The sequence below is a fragment of the Plectropomus leopardus genome, chromosome 13, assembly GCF_026936395.1.
Source record: "Plectropomus leopardus strain MGB_pleo_1.0 chromosome 13, ASM2693639v1, whole genome shotgun sequence".
Classification (NCBI taxonomy): domain Eukaryota; kingdom Metazoa; phylum Chordata; class Actinopteri; order Perciformes; family Serranidae; genus Plectropomus; species Plectropomus leopardus.
In genome coordinates, this window is record NC_142188.1 from 29,607,170 (window position 1) to 29,626,153 (window position 18,984).

At 39.3% G+C, this 18,984-nt stretch overlaps 1 protein-coding gene across 1 annotated transcript; it reads left to right on the top strand.

The window, feature by feature from the left end:
- The first annotated feature begins 559 nt into the window (after positions 1–559).
- On the top strand, positions 560–18,773 carry papolg (poly(A) polymerase gamma). Its single transcript, XM_042501959.2, has 24 exons — positions 560–930; positions 1,705–1,863; positions 2,215–2,281; positions 2,439–2,520; positions 4,918–5,027; positions 5,943–5,996; positions 6,395–6,506; positions 7,054–7,143; positions 7,426–7,564; positions 7,698–7,770; positions 9,305–9,425; positions 10,581–10,665; positions 11,447–11,500; positions 11,644–11,763; positions 12,819–12,928; positions 13,742–13,863; positions 13,969–14,126; positions 14,314–14,414; positions 14,962–15,164; positions 15,258–15,341; positions 15,430–15,486; positions 15,797–15,900; positions 16,000–16,100; positions 16,452–18,773. The coding sequence occupies exons 1-24, from the start codon at positions 914–916 to the stop codon at positions 16,625–16,627; spliced, it is 2,499 nt and encodes an 832-aa protein (XP_042357893.1). The 5' UTR covers positions 560–913; the 3' UTR covers positions 16,628–18,773.
- Positions 18,774–18,984: the final 211 nt, after the last annotated feature.

The window sequence follows — 18,984 nt, forward strand, 5'->3', positions numbered from 1 at the left end:
TTGCATGTCCAAAATTAAAAAAAACCTAAGTCACTCCCCAGTATTTCAAAAATTATTTGAAATACCTCCCCCTTATTGCACCACCCCTCCCTCCTCATAAATAACGAACGTGCCCTAAATAACACAAAATATAGTATGTCACCTTTTCATTGATCATGTTCAAAAAGTGTAACTATTATGTTGACTTGGACGATATATTTAATTCTTAAATGAGTGGATGTAATGACGGGCTTGACATTTAGTCGGTGTGCAGGCAGAAAAAAAGTTCAAATACAGAAAAATGCTGTATTTGAGTCTTCGCGTGCTAACAAATAATACAAACAATAATAGCAAATACATATTTAGCCAACGAACCGTCTCATCAAAGTATTATTCTTTAGCTCTAATGCAACGTACAGATAGTTACAACTCAATTGCCATATTTTGTGTTTCACGACTTCAGACGCACTTTGTGTGACAGGTGTAGGTGACATGTTGCAGCTAACGCTTAGAAATGAAGTGGGCTCGAGCTCAACAGCTTCGGGCCTCCGCTGTCACGTGACTTGGTGCCTGCCCTCTGACGCTGGTAGCTCAGCGTGCCGCACGCAGACGTTGTCCCGACAAATGCCGTTACATTTGTAGTTCTGAATAAAGAAAAAGTGTCCAAACAGCAATTAAACGCGTGTTAGGTGCTAGCATCCAAAAAGTCCTGCGCTTTTTGTAAACGAATTAGATATGCATATTCTGTCAGGATTGGGAGCTGATACGTTATCTTATAAGAAGTGATTCCGGTTCAGTGGGAAGGTTTGAACTGCTCTCTGGAAAGTGACCATTGTTGTAATCAGGTCGAGGCTGTTATCATTTCCACTTGCTGACTTTCTTAGTTTTTTACGGGTTTACAGCAGCAAAAACAGTGCGAGCTTTTTAGAGTGTCATGAAAGAAATGTCGAGGTAAGTCATGTATGTGGCACATTTCCCATTTATGAACATTTCTGTTCGCGTTCAAAAGAGAGTCCTGAAGAATAGGCTAAACGCTAACGTTAGCCAAACTGTCACAACAACCAAACAAGGCCTGCAGCCACGGTTTGTTGGCTAGCTCGCCTGTTTGTTGTTGGGTAACTATGGTGTGAATTTGCCCTTACAAATTGAAAGATTTTCACTTATTTTTGACTAAGAAAATGTCGACCCTCTAATAAGTTTAACCGGAAAGCGAGTCATTAGTTAAACCAATCCTTCCGTAGCAGCCAGCTAACGTTTGCTAACTTGCTAAATTAGCCAATTTGTTAGCGCTTGAAACCTGTTTGTAGACTCTCGGCTAACGCTTGCTCGCCGCGAGCTCATTTCAAACACTTTTTGGCATTTTTGGTAAACTTCTCAAATTAGGAATAGCACGTAAATGTGGAGTCGTTAATACGCTTATTTTGTTAAGTAATAATACGCTACGTTAAGCACACTGTTTTAGAGTATACAACGCTAGCTTGTTTACACCAAGGGTTCGCGGTAATAATACAAGAGACATTGAAAATAGCAAAGCATGACACCTTAAAAATAGCCTACATCTAAAACATGTAGTCGCCTTTTCTTGGTAATTTTGTGCTTTATTTAAGATGGTATTTTAGAAACCATGACATGAAAGAATTCATGTAGTGTTGTCAAGTGTCGTGTAACGTTAGTAGCTGTCATCTCATGTATCGCGCCGTGTGTCCATGTTGTGTTCCCTCGCAGCACCATGCCTGGTGGGCAGCAGCCTCAGAAACACTATGGCATCACCTCTGCCATTAGCCTTGCACCGCCACGGGAAATAGACCACCAGTACACCAAGAAGCTCTGTGATGCTATGAAACCTTTTGGGGTGTTTGAAGATGAAGAGGAATTGAACCATAGGTGAGGAACAGAGAGTATAGTTTTATATTAGTTATAACAAAACACCAGGCCATATTGACTGCACTCCTTTAATTTCAACAATCAAAACTACACATTCATGGAATGCACATGAAAATATGAACACTTGTAATATAATGCACTAGCATTCCTCTGGTAGCCTCAAGAAAAATGAAAACTTCTAAGCTTGTCGGGGGTGTAGGTCCGTTGTTTTGCTGCATTCGACGTCCGTTCATGTCTTTGTAGTTGATAAATATAAATGTTTGGATGCGTACATCAACTAAATTTGTGAAAATGTGTTGCGTATTTCTATATCATTTTTATTTGCTCGCTAAAAGTTGTATCTCCTTGCAGACTTGCAGTTCTTGGAAAGTTGAATAACTTTGTTAAAGAGTGGATCGCAGAGATCAGTGAATTAAAGGTGGGTGGTTTCTTCCTAAAATCTGTGATTTATGATGTATTATTTGGAGTCACCATTGGTTACTATTAAATAAGGGACACTAAAGTTGTCTAGTCCTGTGCCATAAAGAGAAAAAAACGTCATACTGATTTCAATGTATATTTTCTCCCCTCTACAGAACCTCCCACCATCTGCTATAAGCTGTGTTGGGGGAAAGATATTTACATTTGGTTCATACCGCCTTGGAGTGCACACAAAAGGTATGCTATTGATAACAGCGACATCATCAATGAAATCATTTTTTAATGCCAGGAAGCTCTGACAGCATTAAATCTAAACGCCAACTCCTGTACTGTGTGATTGACTTGTATTAACATTCATAAAGAACAAAGAGCAATCCTGCCAGCACTAGAGCCTGTCTAACTAGGCCTACCTTGTTTTTGAAAAGATCAATTCACCCTGACCACACGAAAGCATGAAGCTCGCATTGTCATTATCCTCTGCTTTTGAGAATGAAAAGATGAGTTTTGGGGGTCTGAAAGCCAGGTAAAAACACTGGCTTACTATGGACTAAAGGCATTATTGTGAATGTAATCTTGCTTTAAACAACAAACACAAGGGAGATTAAACTATAAAAATGATTTTTAAAAATACATACATACATAACAGAAAAACACACATTTTGTGTTGGTTTTTTTTTTAACCATTTGTCGTACAACAAAATTAGTGTAAATTAAATTTTTTCTCTTTGTTTTGGTCAAACTATAGTGTTTTTAATGAATCTGAAGATGTTCCAAACTAAATGCAAAGTTGCAAAGTTAAATCGATCATCAGTGCTCTATAACAACCTGTTGCACTTCTGGATAAATCCAATGTTAAATGTGTCCCATTATGTTGCATTACATGAGTAGAACTTCATACCATAGTTATGAGCAAGTGAACTGCAGAGAAAAGCTAACTAATGTGAAGTAGCTAAAGTTTCACTTCACAATATTTATATAGTATATATATATAGTATATATATAGTAATATTTACAGAGACAGCGGATGTAGATTGGCATAGTCAGCTGATCCATTGTGGTGAAAAAAAAAAAAAAAGTAATTTCACAGATATGACACCCCCCCCCAAATTGTTTGCTGTTGGTTGAAAACTACTTTTGAAACTATGTTTTGTGCATAGTTGAGATAACAACAGGCTGTCTGAATCCCGTCCAAACATCCTGTCTCATCAGGTGATCATCTAACCTGAATTTGCTTTACCAGTGTTATTATAATTCTACTTTACACTTGGCAAGATTTAGTTCAGAATTTTGTTCAGTTTATAAAGAGTTAAAATCTAAAACATTTAAAGCTGGTGTGCAAAAGTAATTCATTCCCAGGCTTACTGTGTGCCATTAAACATTTGTTGAGAATTTCACCATTTCTCATATATTGTAGAACATGAATATAGCTTTCACAGTAAATATAAATTATTTACAGTTACAGTGAAGATATCAGGTTAATTCCAGTCTCAAATGACTTTTTTTAAAGCCAAATTTGAGACACTGTTAAAGATGCACAAGCATTAGATTGGAGAAATGGATATGCAGAAAATCCTCAAGTCAGGAACTTCCTGGTAAAGCTATGGCATTATAAAAACTGAGTCCAGGCCTGGAAACAGTTTAGAATTAACAGAATAGTTTGGAAAAGTTTTCAGTATATGTTGTTTTAAGTTGTTTAAAATATGTTTAAAAAAAACGTGTCTAATGTTTGGCAAAATACGGACCTTGTATAAATTTAAAATCTAGTGCTGCGCTGAGTGACTGTTGCAATGTAGAGTGCATCACGCAGAGCAGACTGACACCAGGGAAAAAAACGAGCTGTCGTAAGACGAGTAAACAGGAAAATGTAAAACTGTTTGGTAGCGGGTAAATCAAGGCTTCCAAACTGAGATTTGAGGCACATAAGATGTGTGAATATTCTGTCATTTTGTCAAATTGCATTGACGTCAGCAGGATCTTTGGTTGTCTATCACCCAGACAGGAGCACAGCCTCGATGTTTTGCAAAGTACCCATCTGTGTTGTCTTGTCTAATGGCAATTGGCACAATAATACAGCTAGCTGGCAGTGGGAATGTCAAAATGAGCGAGTAAAGTTAGCAAGTGCTATCAGCTTGCTTGTCCAGTATAGACTTAGGCTCTTATGCAGCTTATAGTTATGGAAATAGGGTAAAATATATTGTTTATGTTGGATATTATATATTAGTTAGATGTGTGGGAACCCTGGAAAAGTTTCAGGTCAGCAGATAGAAGATTGACATTCACCTCTAGTCTTACAAATACTTGACATTTTTTTCAATTTTGCCTGCCTTTTAAATGGGTTCACTTAAGGTCATCAGTGAGTAGAAAAACAAGCACTGTTTGTTTTGGTAAAATATCGAAACTAATAACATTTTATGGGCTGTGTCCCCACACGTACAGTCAGGCTTTATCAGTCAGACGTGAAGAAAGTTACAATTCCTTTTGGCTTCTCTACTTGTTGTTCATCCACAGTGTTTTACCACATGAACTCTGTTTAGCCTTGAGAACAGCAACTTTGTTGACTTTTGTTGAAGTCATCTACCATTTAACCCACTTGGCAACACAGATTACGCAGCTAACAGTAACTGTTTCTTCCAGGAGCTGATATTGATGCTTTGTGTGTGGCTCCACGCCATGTAGAGAGAAGTGACTTTTTCCAGTCTTTCTTTGAAAAAGTCAAACAGCACGAAGAGATCAAAGACCTGAGGGTAAGTGTCTGTGACATGTTTGGCCATTTCCCGGTTTAACGAAGCCCCTGTTACCCTGAGCATGAAAAATGGGTCTACTCAGTCAAAAGATTTTCAGTTTGAAAGATGAAAGAGCAGCAGAGAGCTTGCATCACTGCTCCTGGGAGAGCTCCGCTCTGTTGGAAAGCAGTACTGGGAATGCACAGTTATACCTTACGTTGGCAACAATTGCTCAGTTACTTCTGGATGGCTGTGTTTATCTTTCTGTAGTATCCCTCAGCAGATGAGTATTGCCTGTGGCATTTTTAGCTCTGCTGGTAATGTTAATTTCCCACAGTGTGTATTAACATCAGTGTGCATCCTTGGTAAATATTTAACACTTCTTTGTTTATTGTGACATTTAAATTATATCAAAAGCAAATATCAACTTAAGGGATATTTGATGAAGTATTTACTTTCAGTTAAACAAATTCTTACCTCGGTGACGTTATCTAAGTATACACATTGATACTTTCAGTCGAGCGGCTGAGTGCACTTCGACTGATTGATCAATGTTACTAAACTAAGTAACATCCAATAAACACTGAGTACATCTGTGTTTTTTAATTTTGTAAGAGGAGGATGATGATTTTGTTGAATTTTGAAGCCATTGTCTCCAAAGGCAGCCATAGGTGACTTTACATTCCATGCTGTGCTCATGTTTTCTGAATTTGAACCCATTCTCAATCAAATCTGTTATCATCTGTCTGTAAACATTGTCACAGCACTGTAGGTGACTTTCTGAAGAAGTAGCATACTGCAAGCATTACTACATGTCTCTTTGCAAGCTCTGTTCTTGATTTGGAGTTTCACCTCTTGTGTGTGATAATGTCAGTTATATAACATGGCTTTGTCTCAGATGTGTTACTGATTGTCTTTTTTTGGTGCTTTCTTAAGGCTGTCGAGGACGCCTTTGTACCGGTGATAAAATTCAAATTTGATGGAATAGAGGTAAGTCACTTTGAGATCCAAGTGATGTGTGCTGTCCTCATGTAGGAGTATTGCAGAACTAAATGCACGCTACTCAGAAATAGCATAAATACCATTTTGACAAAGCTTCCATAGGTGATGTGCTTGCCGTGATGTACACAGAGGAGACTGTGATCCTGAAGATTGTTTCCCTATAGCTGTAGATGTCTGCTTCTATAGTTTTGCAAAGGATGATGTTTTTCATCCAACTTAAAGAAATTTATACAGGTTAAAACACAGTCCCCCAGAAAGTTAAGTATTTAACTCTGAGAACCGCAGAATTCAGAAATTTGTGTTTCCCTGCAACCCTGAATAGTGACTTTAGATATTGTTTATACTTACTATTTCATCTCTGCTTTCTTTTGTTTCTGTCTGAGCAGATTGACCTGCTTTTTGCCAGACTGGCCTTACAGTCAATCCCAGACAACTTGGACCTGAGGGGAGACTCCATCCTGAGAAACTTGGACATTCGGTGCATCCGCAGCCTTAACGGTAAATTACACGGCCCCTGTTGGCTTTTAATCAAACAGTAGAGTTTGACTTGAGGCCTTGCGCTTTTGCTGTTCTTTGAGGTGAGATTTCATAAGTAAGAGAGTAAAATTATCTTTATAGTATGTCACATTTGCAGAAGCAAGTTGTGGCAGGCATATAAATCTGACAAAAGTTTGGTCTCCTCTGAAACTTCAGCATTAGGTGTACAGATGGATATGTGTAAATAAGTGAGCATATGTGGATATGGAAGTATTATAAATTTGCTTTTTCTTTTACAAAAATAATGAGGAAAAAGAAAGAAAAGTAGGGGAAAGAAAGGAAATGCAGTTCTTTAAATTGAACTATATCTGCTTTATACAGGCATTAGATTTGTAAGTATTGGGGGGAAAAATCTTTACTCTTGAAGCTGTGGTTGTAAAAGTCACAAATTAAAAGAAAATTTAAACCTTAAATATTTTTCACGTAGAGTTTTTATATGTGATACTTTCCTTGCAGTGTTTTAAGTGTCTGATGTTTTTTTTTTTGTTTGTTTTTTTTTCTCTCGCAGGCTGTCGAGTGACTGATGAAATTTTGTACCTGGTGCCAAACAAAGAAAACTTCAGACTGACACTGAGAGCCATCAAACTGTGGGCGAAGCGTAAGTGGATTCATATGTCGAATGCACTTACAACATAACATTTACTTTTTCTATGTCTGATTTTATTGCGTGCTTTTTTCCAGTTGTTGACACAATATAAGAGTTGATGTATCGAATATATAACATCTTTGTGTGTGTAGAATTAAAAGGTATTTGGTTTTCAAAGGTTTTTACCTCCATGTTCAGTCTGTACCTGACAAACTGACACTCTGCTCATTCTTTGAGTGACACCAGCATTTTAAGAGTGTCTTTAGGTTGTTGTAATGTGTCCTCTGCCTGCAGGTCGTGGGATCTACTCCAACATGCTGGGCTTTCTAGGTGGAGTGTCATGGGCCATGCTGGTGGCCAGGACCTGTCAGCTCTATCCAAACGCTGTGGCCGCCACGCTGGTCCACAAGTTCTTCTTGGTGTTTTCCAAATGGTGACAATATAGCTCTTTTAGCTTTGCTACCAAATTTGTTCAGATCCACTTGATGGCAGTATTTCACAGCCTTTTGTGATGCATTGCATTTTTACAGTTTTCATTAAAATCTTCTCACATTGCTGTCTTTCAGGGAGTGGCCAAACCCTGTGCTATTGAAACAGCCTGAGGACAGCAATCTGAATCTACCTGTGTGGGATCCTCGAGTGAGTATGGCACCAGTGTTTTATTTTCAAATGTTGATAATGTTATTTTGCTTCCGTTTTGTTTGCTCCTAAAACACAGGAAACACTCTCTGGACAATGTTACTCTGCTAAGCTGTTTTTTAGTGTATGAAAGTTAGCTCAACACACTATAGGCACATTATGTTCTCTCATTTCATGTCTCCTCATTCCTCTGTCCTCATGTGACCCGAAAATTGATCGGGTCCCCCTTTCATGAGTTCCGATGCTCTTAACTCTGCTCGGAGGAGGCTTCCAGAGCAGCTTGGAGCGAGGAAGACTTCCTACGTGGACGTTAGCAATTGAATAGCACAACAAAGTTAAACTTTGTGTTAAAATCCCATAATTATATCACTGCATTCAAAAACCTGTGTGGACAGATGAATAACAGTACTGTGTACAGTACAGTAAATATTTAAGGACAAGTTTACACATTTTTCCTGTAGGCTATCCTTTAGAATTTTCTTTGCCTCGCTTCAATATATATTTTGTTTTGACCTTAACTGTTTTTGATATCATAAATTATAAATAAATAAAACTTACACCAAACGAATTAGTCTATAGCTTTAATTGAAAACATTCTAGCTGCTGTAATTGCTGTGTCATGTTTGTTGTGTCCCTTCAGCAATAAACACATTTTAATTATCTATTGGTGTCGCTTCCCTTCAGTCACAGCATGGCCAACAAACACCTGCATCAGGCAGAAAGTGTAGTCTTAAACACAGTTCCTTTATTTTCCAAATATTTAGGCTACTTTCGTTACTTTATGTTCACTGTGACGTACGGTCATCATGATTAAGACTATTACAATAAGTAAAACAAATAATGGCATGATTAAGTTTTTGCTACTGGCAGAATTTGCTAAAAATTAATGTGATTTTGTTGTCTAACAGCTCTTGGTAGTATGGAAGCATTCTCACCTAGTCCCTTTTTAAAAGGGACAAGGAAGGGAAAAGGAAAAGCTGGACAAGGTTATTGAATGGTTGTAAAACAGATTAATTTCTCAGTGTATTGCACCTGCTGGCTTTAATAAATTGTGTTTTGACTGATCTGTACACAGTTTAAATGCAGGTTTATTATCAAAGTGTAATATTTCAAGTAATGTGTTGACCTGCTGGAGAACATTATAATGAAATAGACAAAATGAATAGCACTAACATTGGTGATTTTGTTGGGTAGTATGTCACGTTATCTGGGAAAATGCTAAGTCATTCAGCTGTGCAGCCTTCATCAGTAAATGACAAATCATGATGTGTCAGAGGGAAACACCTCTTGACGGTGTCTCTGATTCCTCCCTCACATCAGTTAAGGGGAAAAAAAATGCAAATGAAGCGTGAAGAATATAAAATGAATTGGGATGTACCCTGTGTTAGTGAGATGTGGGCCCTTGGTTTTAGGCTAACTTTGTGTGTGGGTGTGTTGTCCCACTCTTTCAGTTGTGTGGGTGGAGTGTACTCACGTGTTGAAGGCTCTCATTCCTGCAGCGAAACCAATCTTGGTCCCTGTGCCGTGTTTTTAGGTGAACCCCTCCGACAGATACCACCTGATGCCCATCATCACCCCAGCCTATCCCCAGCAGAACTCCACGTACAACGTCTCCACGTCGACACGCACCATCATGAGCGAGGAGTTCAAATACGGTAATAATGAATGCATGACTGAAACAAAATGTAACACCTCATCACCTGCTTTTTCAGTTCTTCAAATTTATCTTTTCCTAGTAATGGGGTTATTATTGTAGCAGAACTATTTGCAAATGTGTGGAGAGTTGTGCAGCTGTTTCTCTGTGTGCATTATCAAATTTGTAAATGTGTCAAAAAAATCTCTCCATGCATACTGAGATTTGTGAATGTGTACAGGAATCTCAACATGCGTATTCAGAACCAGTGTATGCAAAAAAATCTCCAAATATGTTTTCAGATTTGCAAGTGTACTGAGATTTGTTTCATTTATAGACAAATCTGAAAATGTGTACATAAATCTGTTCATGTGTAGACAAATCAGTACATATGTATTAATGGATGAAGAGTCACAAGTATTTTTGCTCAAAGAGCACGAAACATAGACAATTCAGGCAGGCCTCTCAGTTGTTTCTGAGATCTCATATTCAGTACATAATAAAGACATGTAACAATTTAAAATGTACAGTACCGGTCATTTTAAATGAGATAATTAAAAAGAAAATCCAAAAACAATTAATTTTAATAAAGCAATAAAATACAGCAATGAGTAAATTTAAAACATGTTAAAAACAATCAGTTAAAATCAGTCATGATTTTGATGAGATTTTTGAACTGACCCATTGGAAGTAGAGTATCAAGCTTTCAGCTTACACTGCAGTTTACTCCACGTGTGCAAAGACCCTAAAAGCACTCTTTCCCAAATCAATGTTAGTTCCAGCAACCTGCAGCAATAAGTCCTGTAAGACCACAACTTTTCATAGATCCTAAACCCCTAAATATGTAGCGCTAAAAAAATGTTGAACTTCTGGACGGTTCTCTGTCAAAATCAGTGATCAGCACCTCCTCACTCAACTGTAAATTGTTAGTCAGCCCCCAGTTGGCTGTATAGCTACCCCACACGAATCTGCAGATCCCAACCACAGCATTTAGAGATTGAGAGTCACTTGAGATAAAGTTGCATATCTCCTCATACATTTGCAAATCGCTGTGTCACTATAATGGCCCGAGAACTAGTTTTGTGAAAGGCAGTGGTAACAGTTTTGTGGTCTCCACTTTGAATGGGGAATTGTCTTTCCTGATATGTCTTTGTCCCCCTGTGTTTGACGTGAACAGGCCTCAGCGTCACAGATGAGATTCTTCAGGGAAAAGCAGAATGGTCTAAACTCTTTGAGCCACCCAACTTTTTCCAGAAGTACAAGTAAGTTGTACAATAAAGGATTTATTAACCAAAACAAAATACATAAAACATGTCGAGGTAGATTTTTCTCTGATTTTTTTATTCTCGTACATGCAAGTTGTCCATATTATAAAAGCCAGTATGGTGTTGAGTTAGGTAGAAATGAGCTGTTTGTTTGGCATAAAGAATTTTTGCAGGCTGTAGAGTGTATTGGTGCTGTTGAAACTTAAACCGGATGATGCAAGTCTCTTTTTTTTTCTCTTTTTCTTTTTTCTTTTTCCAGCCTGCTTATTGTTTTCACTTTTTGGTTTTGGGCAGATTTGACTCATCCTAACTGTGGTCAGCAGAGTTTGGTCGACTCATTTTGTTTATGAGAGTTCCTCCCACACAAATACCACAACTAAGTTTTGTGCCATGTTCTGTTGGTGCTGTTGCTTCACCACTGGAGCTACATCCCCTGAGAACGGGTGTGATTGGTTATGTTTGAATTCACAAGTTCTCATAATCAAAATGTTGATTAATATTTCATGTACACTTAAATTAAGATGAATTACATGTAAAGATTCACGGAAGATCATTATGCCTGCACAGAAGTCTTTTAAGAAATAAAGATTTTATTAAGGGAAGGTTTTTGCAGTAAATGGTCTTTCAGTGATTTTATCATAAAAACACTTTGGTAGTCAATAGCAAATATTGCCACATTGCTGCCAGTCATTGTATAAGTATATTTTATGTGTCTTTGAAGTTGTCTGCTGTGTTTAACAACTTAACATCTTGTCTAATTTTCTGTCATGTGCTGCAGGCATTACATCGTTCTGACTGCCAGTGCCTCCACAGAAGAAAACCACTTAGAATGGTGAGTGTCAAAAGACTATAAGGTCTGTAAGGCGAAATCGTGTAAAACCACCCGCACTTTCCATTGTGTAAAAACTGTGTGGGCAGTACTGCAATAATGTGTTATCGGCACATCTGTGACTACACATTGATATTTTCCTTCAGGATCGGTCTGGTGGAGTCAAAGATCCGCGTTCTGGTGGGAAACCTGGAGAGGAACGAGTACATCACCTTGGCTCATGTCAACCCCCAGTCCTTCCCCGGGTCCAAGGAGAACCGCAACGAGTGAGCTCAGTTTATCCATACGTACAAATAGCTGTTAGCTGTTAGAGTTCTGCAAGTGCTGGAATTTGTACCACACTCAGCAGGTTTCCATTACGGATTTGCACAAAAGTTAAGCGACATTTTCAAAATGTCGATAAAACACAATTGCAAGATGACTGCATTTTCCATTGAGTGATGTTATGCGACTTCTCCTATGGCAGTAACTTTCCAAGAAGCATGGCGATGGATGTTCAAAACATTAGCAGCTTTATTTCTATTGCAGCCACTAAACTCGCCATCATTATTTCCAATCCAAGGCAGCGCAGGCGTGTTATGCAAGCCATAATAGAAAGGCGAGCCCCTTATACGTGAGAGCGGCCGCATATGAGGGATCTCTGGAAGGTGATAGTCCACGATTTCACAGAGGAATTATGGATTCAAAACTTTTGACTGATCCACTTAACTCTTTAAGAGTTATGTGATGCAATAACACCTCTTGTAGCTCCTGCTGCATCACGAGGGAGCCAGTTCCTACTGACAAGCACATAGCCATAACATCATGTTACCATTGTTGTTTTGCAAAATATGGCTTTTTTGAATCGTCAGAAATACCACCTTATGAAAGCTTACTAACTTTAGGCGGATTTTATTTTCGCAATTTCAGTTTGCGCAAAGAATCCTTTAGATTAATGCACTTTAGGTCGTAAACCCCTGTTTGATAAGATTTTGTTCAGGGACTTATATTCAAATAGATTTTGGTTGGTAAAAATGATTAAGACAAGAATTATGTAGTTTTCAACTACAGCGGAGAAGATAACCATTGAGGAAGTAAAACTATATTCATAATAATAACCTTAACTGACACTGTCTCACTTCTGTAGTAAATGCAACAGAAAATAAACTCTTCTCCATTTTTCTGAGGATCTCCTGAAACTCCCTCGAGGACCCCTGGCTGTCTCCTAACCTCTGCTTGAGAACCTCTGCATCACAAGCATGTTGACTTCCACAAACTGAAATCAGGATCAAATAAACATGACACTTGTTTTCACTTTGCTCCTTGTGTGTTTGTGTAACAGGAACGACTTTGTGTCCATGTGGTTTATTGGGATCATCTTCAAGAAGGTAGAGAATGCGGAGAGTGTGAACATCGACCTGACGTACGACATCCAGTCCTTCACAGACACTGGTAGGTTCTGTCACAACACTTTCTGATGGTGGTCATAGAACAGCCTAGTCAAACGTTTAAGATAAAATAGGATAAAACACAAGACATTCATTGCGATACTGTGTCCTTTAAGTAATTAAAATGGCTAAAAGGTAGTGGGATAAAAAGCTATTTAATATGAATTTAATATAAAATGAATTCAGAGGTTCTGGGACTTTTTTTTCTTACAGTTTTGATTTCTTGGTTGCCACAAAATATTTCAAACTTTTCCAAACAGAAACAAAATGGCTAACCCTAACCCACAGAAACAAAACTTTTTAGCTTGGCATAAAACGTAAGTGACCTTTTTAAATCTGAAACACATTATTTACTTTTATAGTAATAAACATGGAGATCCCTTTTACAGATAAACAGAGATATACTCTCGGTTTGTATGAATAATGTTAGCGGAGGTTTAACATGTTAAATCTGGAACAGAATTGTCAGTAAGAAAACGGTACAGAGGCGACCTGCAGGAGCGTAAGCCATAAAATCACCTCAGTACATGAGCACAATTCACTTTCTCTTCATGACCAGACAGAAACAGATGATGCCGGGTTTGAAAATGCAGAAGTGTAACTTATTACCAAAATATTGCCCAGCCCTCAGCCCTGATGGTCAGTTCTTCTGTTACTGTAAGCCTTCAAAAAGTATTTGAATATATAAATCCAGTAAATCAAATGTTGAAGTTCCAAAGTTTGAAGACGTGGTCAGCAGTCTGTTGGACTAAGTAGAAAACAGGATTTATACATCCATGACAGTGTAAATGTTAACATGACGTGCTGTTGTCTTCAGTGTACAGACAAGCCAACAACATCAACATGCTGAAGGACGGGATGAAGATTGAAGCAACGCATGTGAAGAAGAAACAGCTCCATCAGTACCTTCCTCCTGAGCTGGTGCAGAAGAAGAAGAGGGTGAGAGATCTTCCCGTCCAAACGTTTCATGGTTACTGCATTAACATTTTTCCTCTTTGTCAGTGGTGTCCCTCTTCATGTCCGCTATTGTCTTCTTTACTGCAGAGCATAGCTGAGCTGAATCGTAGCTCTAACGGGGGGAGCTCTAAGCGGATTTCTCTGGACAGCAGTCACCTGGACAGCTCCAGAGACACAGACTCAGGGACGCCCTTTAGCTCCCCAGCCAGCAAACCCTCCAAGCCGGTGTCTGACACAGACGACAGGTATGATACTTGTGCCGTCTGTTTTTATTTGCACATTTTTATCAATTAATTTAGATTTTTGTATCCACAGATAATCAATTCTAATGCATATCCAATTTCTCTTGCCATGTATTATTATTACTTTTACAGCGACCATGCTGGAATCCACAATATGATGCTGAGCGAATGTCTCCTCTGTATTTTACAGTGTCAGCCCTCCCAAGCAGCTTTTCGTGGAAGTGTCCCCAGCACCCAGCGCAGCAGCAGCTTCTACGGACCAGGGCATGTCCATCCCTGTCATCGGCTCGAGTGAGTCATTTTTTCAGCATTTATTACACAGATACTGTCTGTTGGGTATGTTGAAGTAAGTTCCTCTCTGGGCTTTTTAATGTTTTAGAAGTAGCATAAAAGGTCAAATGGCATAATGGACTGTCCTGTTACCAAGTCAGTTTACATAATAAAAACAAGGTTCATACGTAGCATGGAATTAAATTTTGAAAAAGAAAAAAGAGTATGGGAAAAATATGTGTTTCTAGATTATTGCCCCTCTTTTGTGTTCTAAAATATAATATTCAGAATTTATAAAAATGAATCGGTCATATAAGCAGACTGTTTTTTTCATGGTGTTTGGAGCAGGCAGCCGGTGCAGCCAAAATCTGAACCATTTTGTGAGAGAGTTGCAGCCCAAAAGTATGGAACTTTGAGATGCAAAATTAGTAATAATCCTGTAAATAAACATCAGAAAAACTCTTGATATAAGAGATGTTGAAAGCATGTCATTAAATGGATGTTACAAACATGGATAAATCATCCTGATCTAATTTTCTTTCTCGTCTGTCTCCTTCTCATCCTGCAGAGCCTGCAGTTAAAGCAAAGCCTCCCTCCCCGCCAGCCAGCAGCTCTGTCACCGCAGCGCTGAGCGGAGACGTCCAGCCAAACGCCACCAGCAGCCCCAGAGAGGAGCCCAACGGCCTGGAAGACTCCGTCAACGGAGCCTCTGCCAAGAGACCACACTCACCTACACAAGAGGACCTGGCCAAGAGGCACAAAGACGCAGAGGTAAGGAGGGCACACGCTACTGTGTGTGTTTGTGTCACATACATTTGGTGTCGGATTTAAACTTTATGGGATTTGTGACACTTTCTGCTGCAGGCGGTGTCCAATGATGACTCTGCATTTAAAGAGCCATATCCACCCTCCTCTGACTCACACCCACACGGAGAAGGGCACAATATTGTAAGTGTTATTTTCTCTGCCTGCCTCTATCTACTGTGTGATGCCAGACGAAACAAAACGTTTTCTCATTGTGTCTCTTCACCCTCAGACCCCCCTCGGATCAAAGGCTAAGCCCATTCCAACCATTGATACCTCAAGAACACAGGTAGTGTCTACTTTGTAAATCATTAACTTTACTTCATTGTTTTGTACAAGTACAGTTGAAAATCAGACAGCACAACAATAGTTCACACCTTATGCAACCCATCAAGCTTTTTCAGAAAGCCAGCAAGCAAACAAAACAACAGCGCCTACAAAAAACAAACAGATACAAATTTAAATTCTGCAAGAAAATAAATCAATAAAAAGAGGGGTTAGTCTTGTGGATCGTAAATTTGCTGTCTAACTGTAGCAAGTGAACATACAGTATGTGTATGACACTAACTGCTCTGTAATGTCGCTGTTTCCTCCCGCAGAGACTTCCCAGCATGGAGCTGCCAGACGCCTCCTCGCCTCTCCCAGCCAGCCACAGTTGTCGTGTTGTGAAAAATTCCATTAAACTGGCCCTCAACCGCCACAAGTCAGCTTTAATTATTCTCCCAGCACCATCACTGCAATTTAAACTCCTGCTGTTGTTTAATTTTCTAATGTTTCAACTCTCTGTTTCAATGAAATGTAGCATCACACCTCCTAAGCCACCAGTGTTTGAGGACACCGTCACCACTGATGCTCCTCCCGCCAGCGAAGAAAAGGGCATGTCCATTCCTGTTATTGGCTCAAGTGAGTGTTTAAAAAAAAAAAAATTCAATTTTCAGTTCTGGAAATTGATTTATAGATTCCCAAAAACTTCAACAAAATATATTACAGTTCCCATCAGCAATATGAAAGGTGGAAAATTAATGTTTAAAACTATCCCAAACCTGTCTGTTCTTCAACATTTCCATCAAAGTACAACGAATGTACACAAGGAAGAAGCGAAATTAATTCGAAAAGCACAACGAATCAGACTAAATTTTATTTGACGAAAACTACAATTGTTTTTCAAAAAATAAAACGACCAAAATGCGTCTATGGTAAAACGAATAACCACCAAAATAAACCTTTTTTGTCCCCCTCTGTCTGTCTCTATAGAACACGTGGCATCCAAACACACGGCGCCCCCCGTCGGCAGCTCCATCCCCACATTAGTGAGCCGAGGAGCTGACCCGCTAAACGGAGCGGCCTCCAAGAGAGCCCACTCCCCCTCTATGGAGGAGCAGGCCAAGAGGCTGAAAGAAACAGAAAAGGCCAGAATCCACATAGCTTGAACACACAACTCCAGACTGGATTCATACACACACAGAGTCGGGGCTTTACAGTTAAGTCAAACACCGAGAAGATGACTTCACACGGGGGGCAGGGAGCGCGTTCAGGTCGGTCCATCTCAAGTGTGAAGCAGCAGGACGGACACCTCACCTCAAATCTTCCAAGATTACAGATTTGCCAGTGGATAGGTGATTCGGTTCAAACCAGATGTTGTCAGCGCCCTCTGTCCCGCTCCCAGCCAGAGGGCGTTTAACACAACAGTCCCGGAGATATCCGACATGAGAGCTAAAGTGGACGTTTTTTACTCGTCTTCTCCCTCGTTGTTTAAAAATTGTACACAGTACAGATGGAAAATGAGCTGTTCTTCTTTTCATTTTCCCTTTTTTTTTCTCCTCCCACTTAACACATTTTAAAACAGCCCATTATCAACGCTCGCTACACACACTTCTGGTGTATGCTGATTTTTTTTTTCTTTACTTTTTTTCCCCAAACAGAAAACTGTACAGTAAATGTTGATGTACATAACTTTTTTGTCTTAAAAAAAGCAAAAGATCACTGTTAAGTCTTTTGACCATTCTATTGTAGTTTTATCTAAAAAGGAAAAAAAAAAGTTTAAAAAATTGTTAAAAAAAAAATGTTTTTGTTTTTCTCTATTGCTTGTCCCAAAAAAAGTTCTCCAGCCCTGGATATTTTTTGTAAACACTGTATAGGTTTGGATACAGTTGCAGGGAGGCTTTATTGAGGGTTTGCTTGGATATGATGGAAAACAACTCTTTGGAGCACCACGACCACCCAAAGAGGACTCCAGGTTGTATTGGACTTGCTGTGTGTAGGTGATCGTAGACACTCAGTGACATCAGGGCTTCTCAGGTGCAGATAAGAGCAAGAAAATCACCCTTACGACAACAGGAAACACATTTTTCTGGATGAAAAAGGTCTGAAGCTGTGCAGTTGTTGTTAAGCTTTCAGAGGGATTAGTACAGAACAGAAGAACCATATCAATAATACACGCTAATCCTTCCGTTCAGTGTAGCTTCAGTGTCAAAGTGTCTCACCTAGTGTGCGTCTCGGATTAAAAGAAAAGGTTGAGCTTTTTTCCTGCTGCGTTTAAGCCCTCGATGCCACATTGGTGCGATGAGTGAGTACTGGACAGCGTAGGCGGTCACAAGAAAGTGTTTGAATATCAGTTTTGTGTACGTACCCGTGATTGTCTGACATTTAAAATGAATCTCTAGTCCATCAGGAGGGCTAAACAGTTTAAAAAAAAAAAAGGGTCCTATGTTCGGGATGCTGCTGACCCCCCCCTCCCATTCCCCCACCAGTTCACCGTGGTCTGTCTGCTAAGTGAAGCTGATGAAGCAAAGTTCTGGTTGTTTTTGCATCCGTGTCCATGAAAAAGTTTGTGGTGCTTTGTGGAAAAAAAAAAAAGGTTTGAAGCTTTTTGACGAGTTGTGCCGGTTTGTGTGTGTATGTGTATGCATGCGCATATGGTTGACTGTGTGTGTGAGCGAGCATGCATCCATGGTTGTGTTCATGTGTCGGAGAGAGAGACGCAATTCCCTTCGTTTTGGATGTTAACCCTCTGCGCCTCCTGTGGAGGTTCTTAAAAGCATCTCCTGAGGCCACGGTTGGGGGTGGGCAGGGGGGCAGGAGACTTTTTGTCCTGCCGCAGACCCCGACCTTCCATCTTTCCTTTCTGAGACTGGGTGTTTGATTTCAGGACAGGAGATATATGTATACAACAGAGTATAGGGTGATGCTGACGAGGCACCCTCTTCTTCAGAGCAGGTAGAGACAACAGGGACGCAGGCTCTTTTTCAAGCATCGGTTTCCCCAACTAAATGTACAGAGAACAGTTTTTTTCAAAAGGCATATTCTTCATTATTGGGGGTTTTCTTATCACTTTATTTATATTTGCATATTTGTACCATGTGATCTTTTTTTTAATAGCATCCATAGCAGGTAGGTCTCTTTTGAATGAATCTGCACCACTCTGTTTCAGACAACTCATGTTATGCTGTTCAGAAACATTTAACAAAACAGGTCATTTAGATGTTTGTTTCTAAAAATGTATTGAAAGGGTATTTTTGTATGTGTTTATCACTTCCTTTAAATGAGTCCGTACACCCATTAAACCCCTAAAAACTATATCTGCGTCAGAGTTCTTTGTTATATTCATATTTTTATATTGTTTCATGTGTTTTCGCCACTTGTGCCATGTGTTAAGCTTTGCAATAATACCTACATGCCTTGTTTGTTCCCTAGAAATGTCATAAATGGTCATTTTACTTAAATAATAAAATACATAAAAATACACTTAGCAGAACGGAAAATTACCTTTTAAGAATGCAAGAGTAAC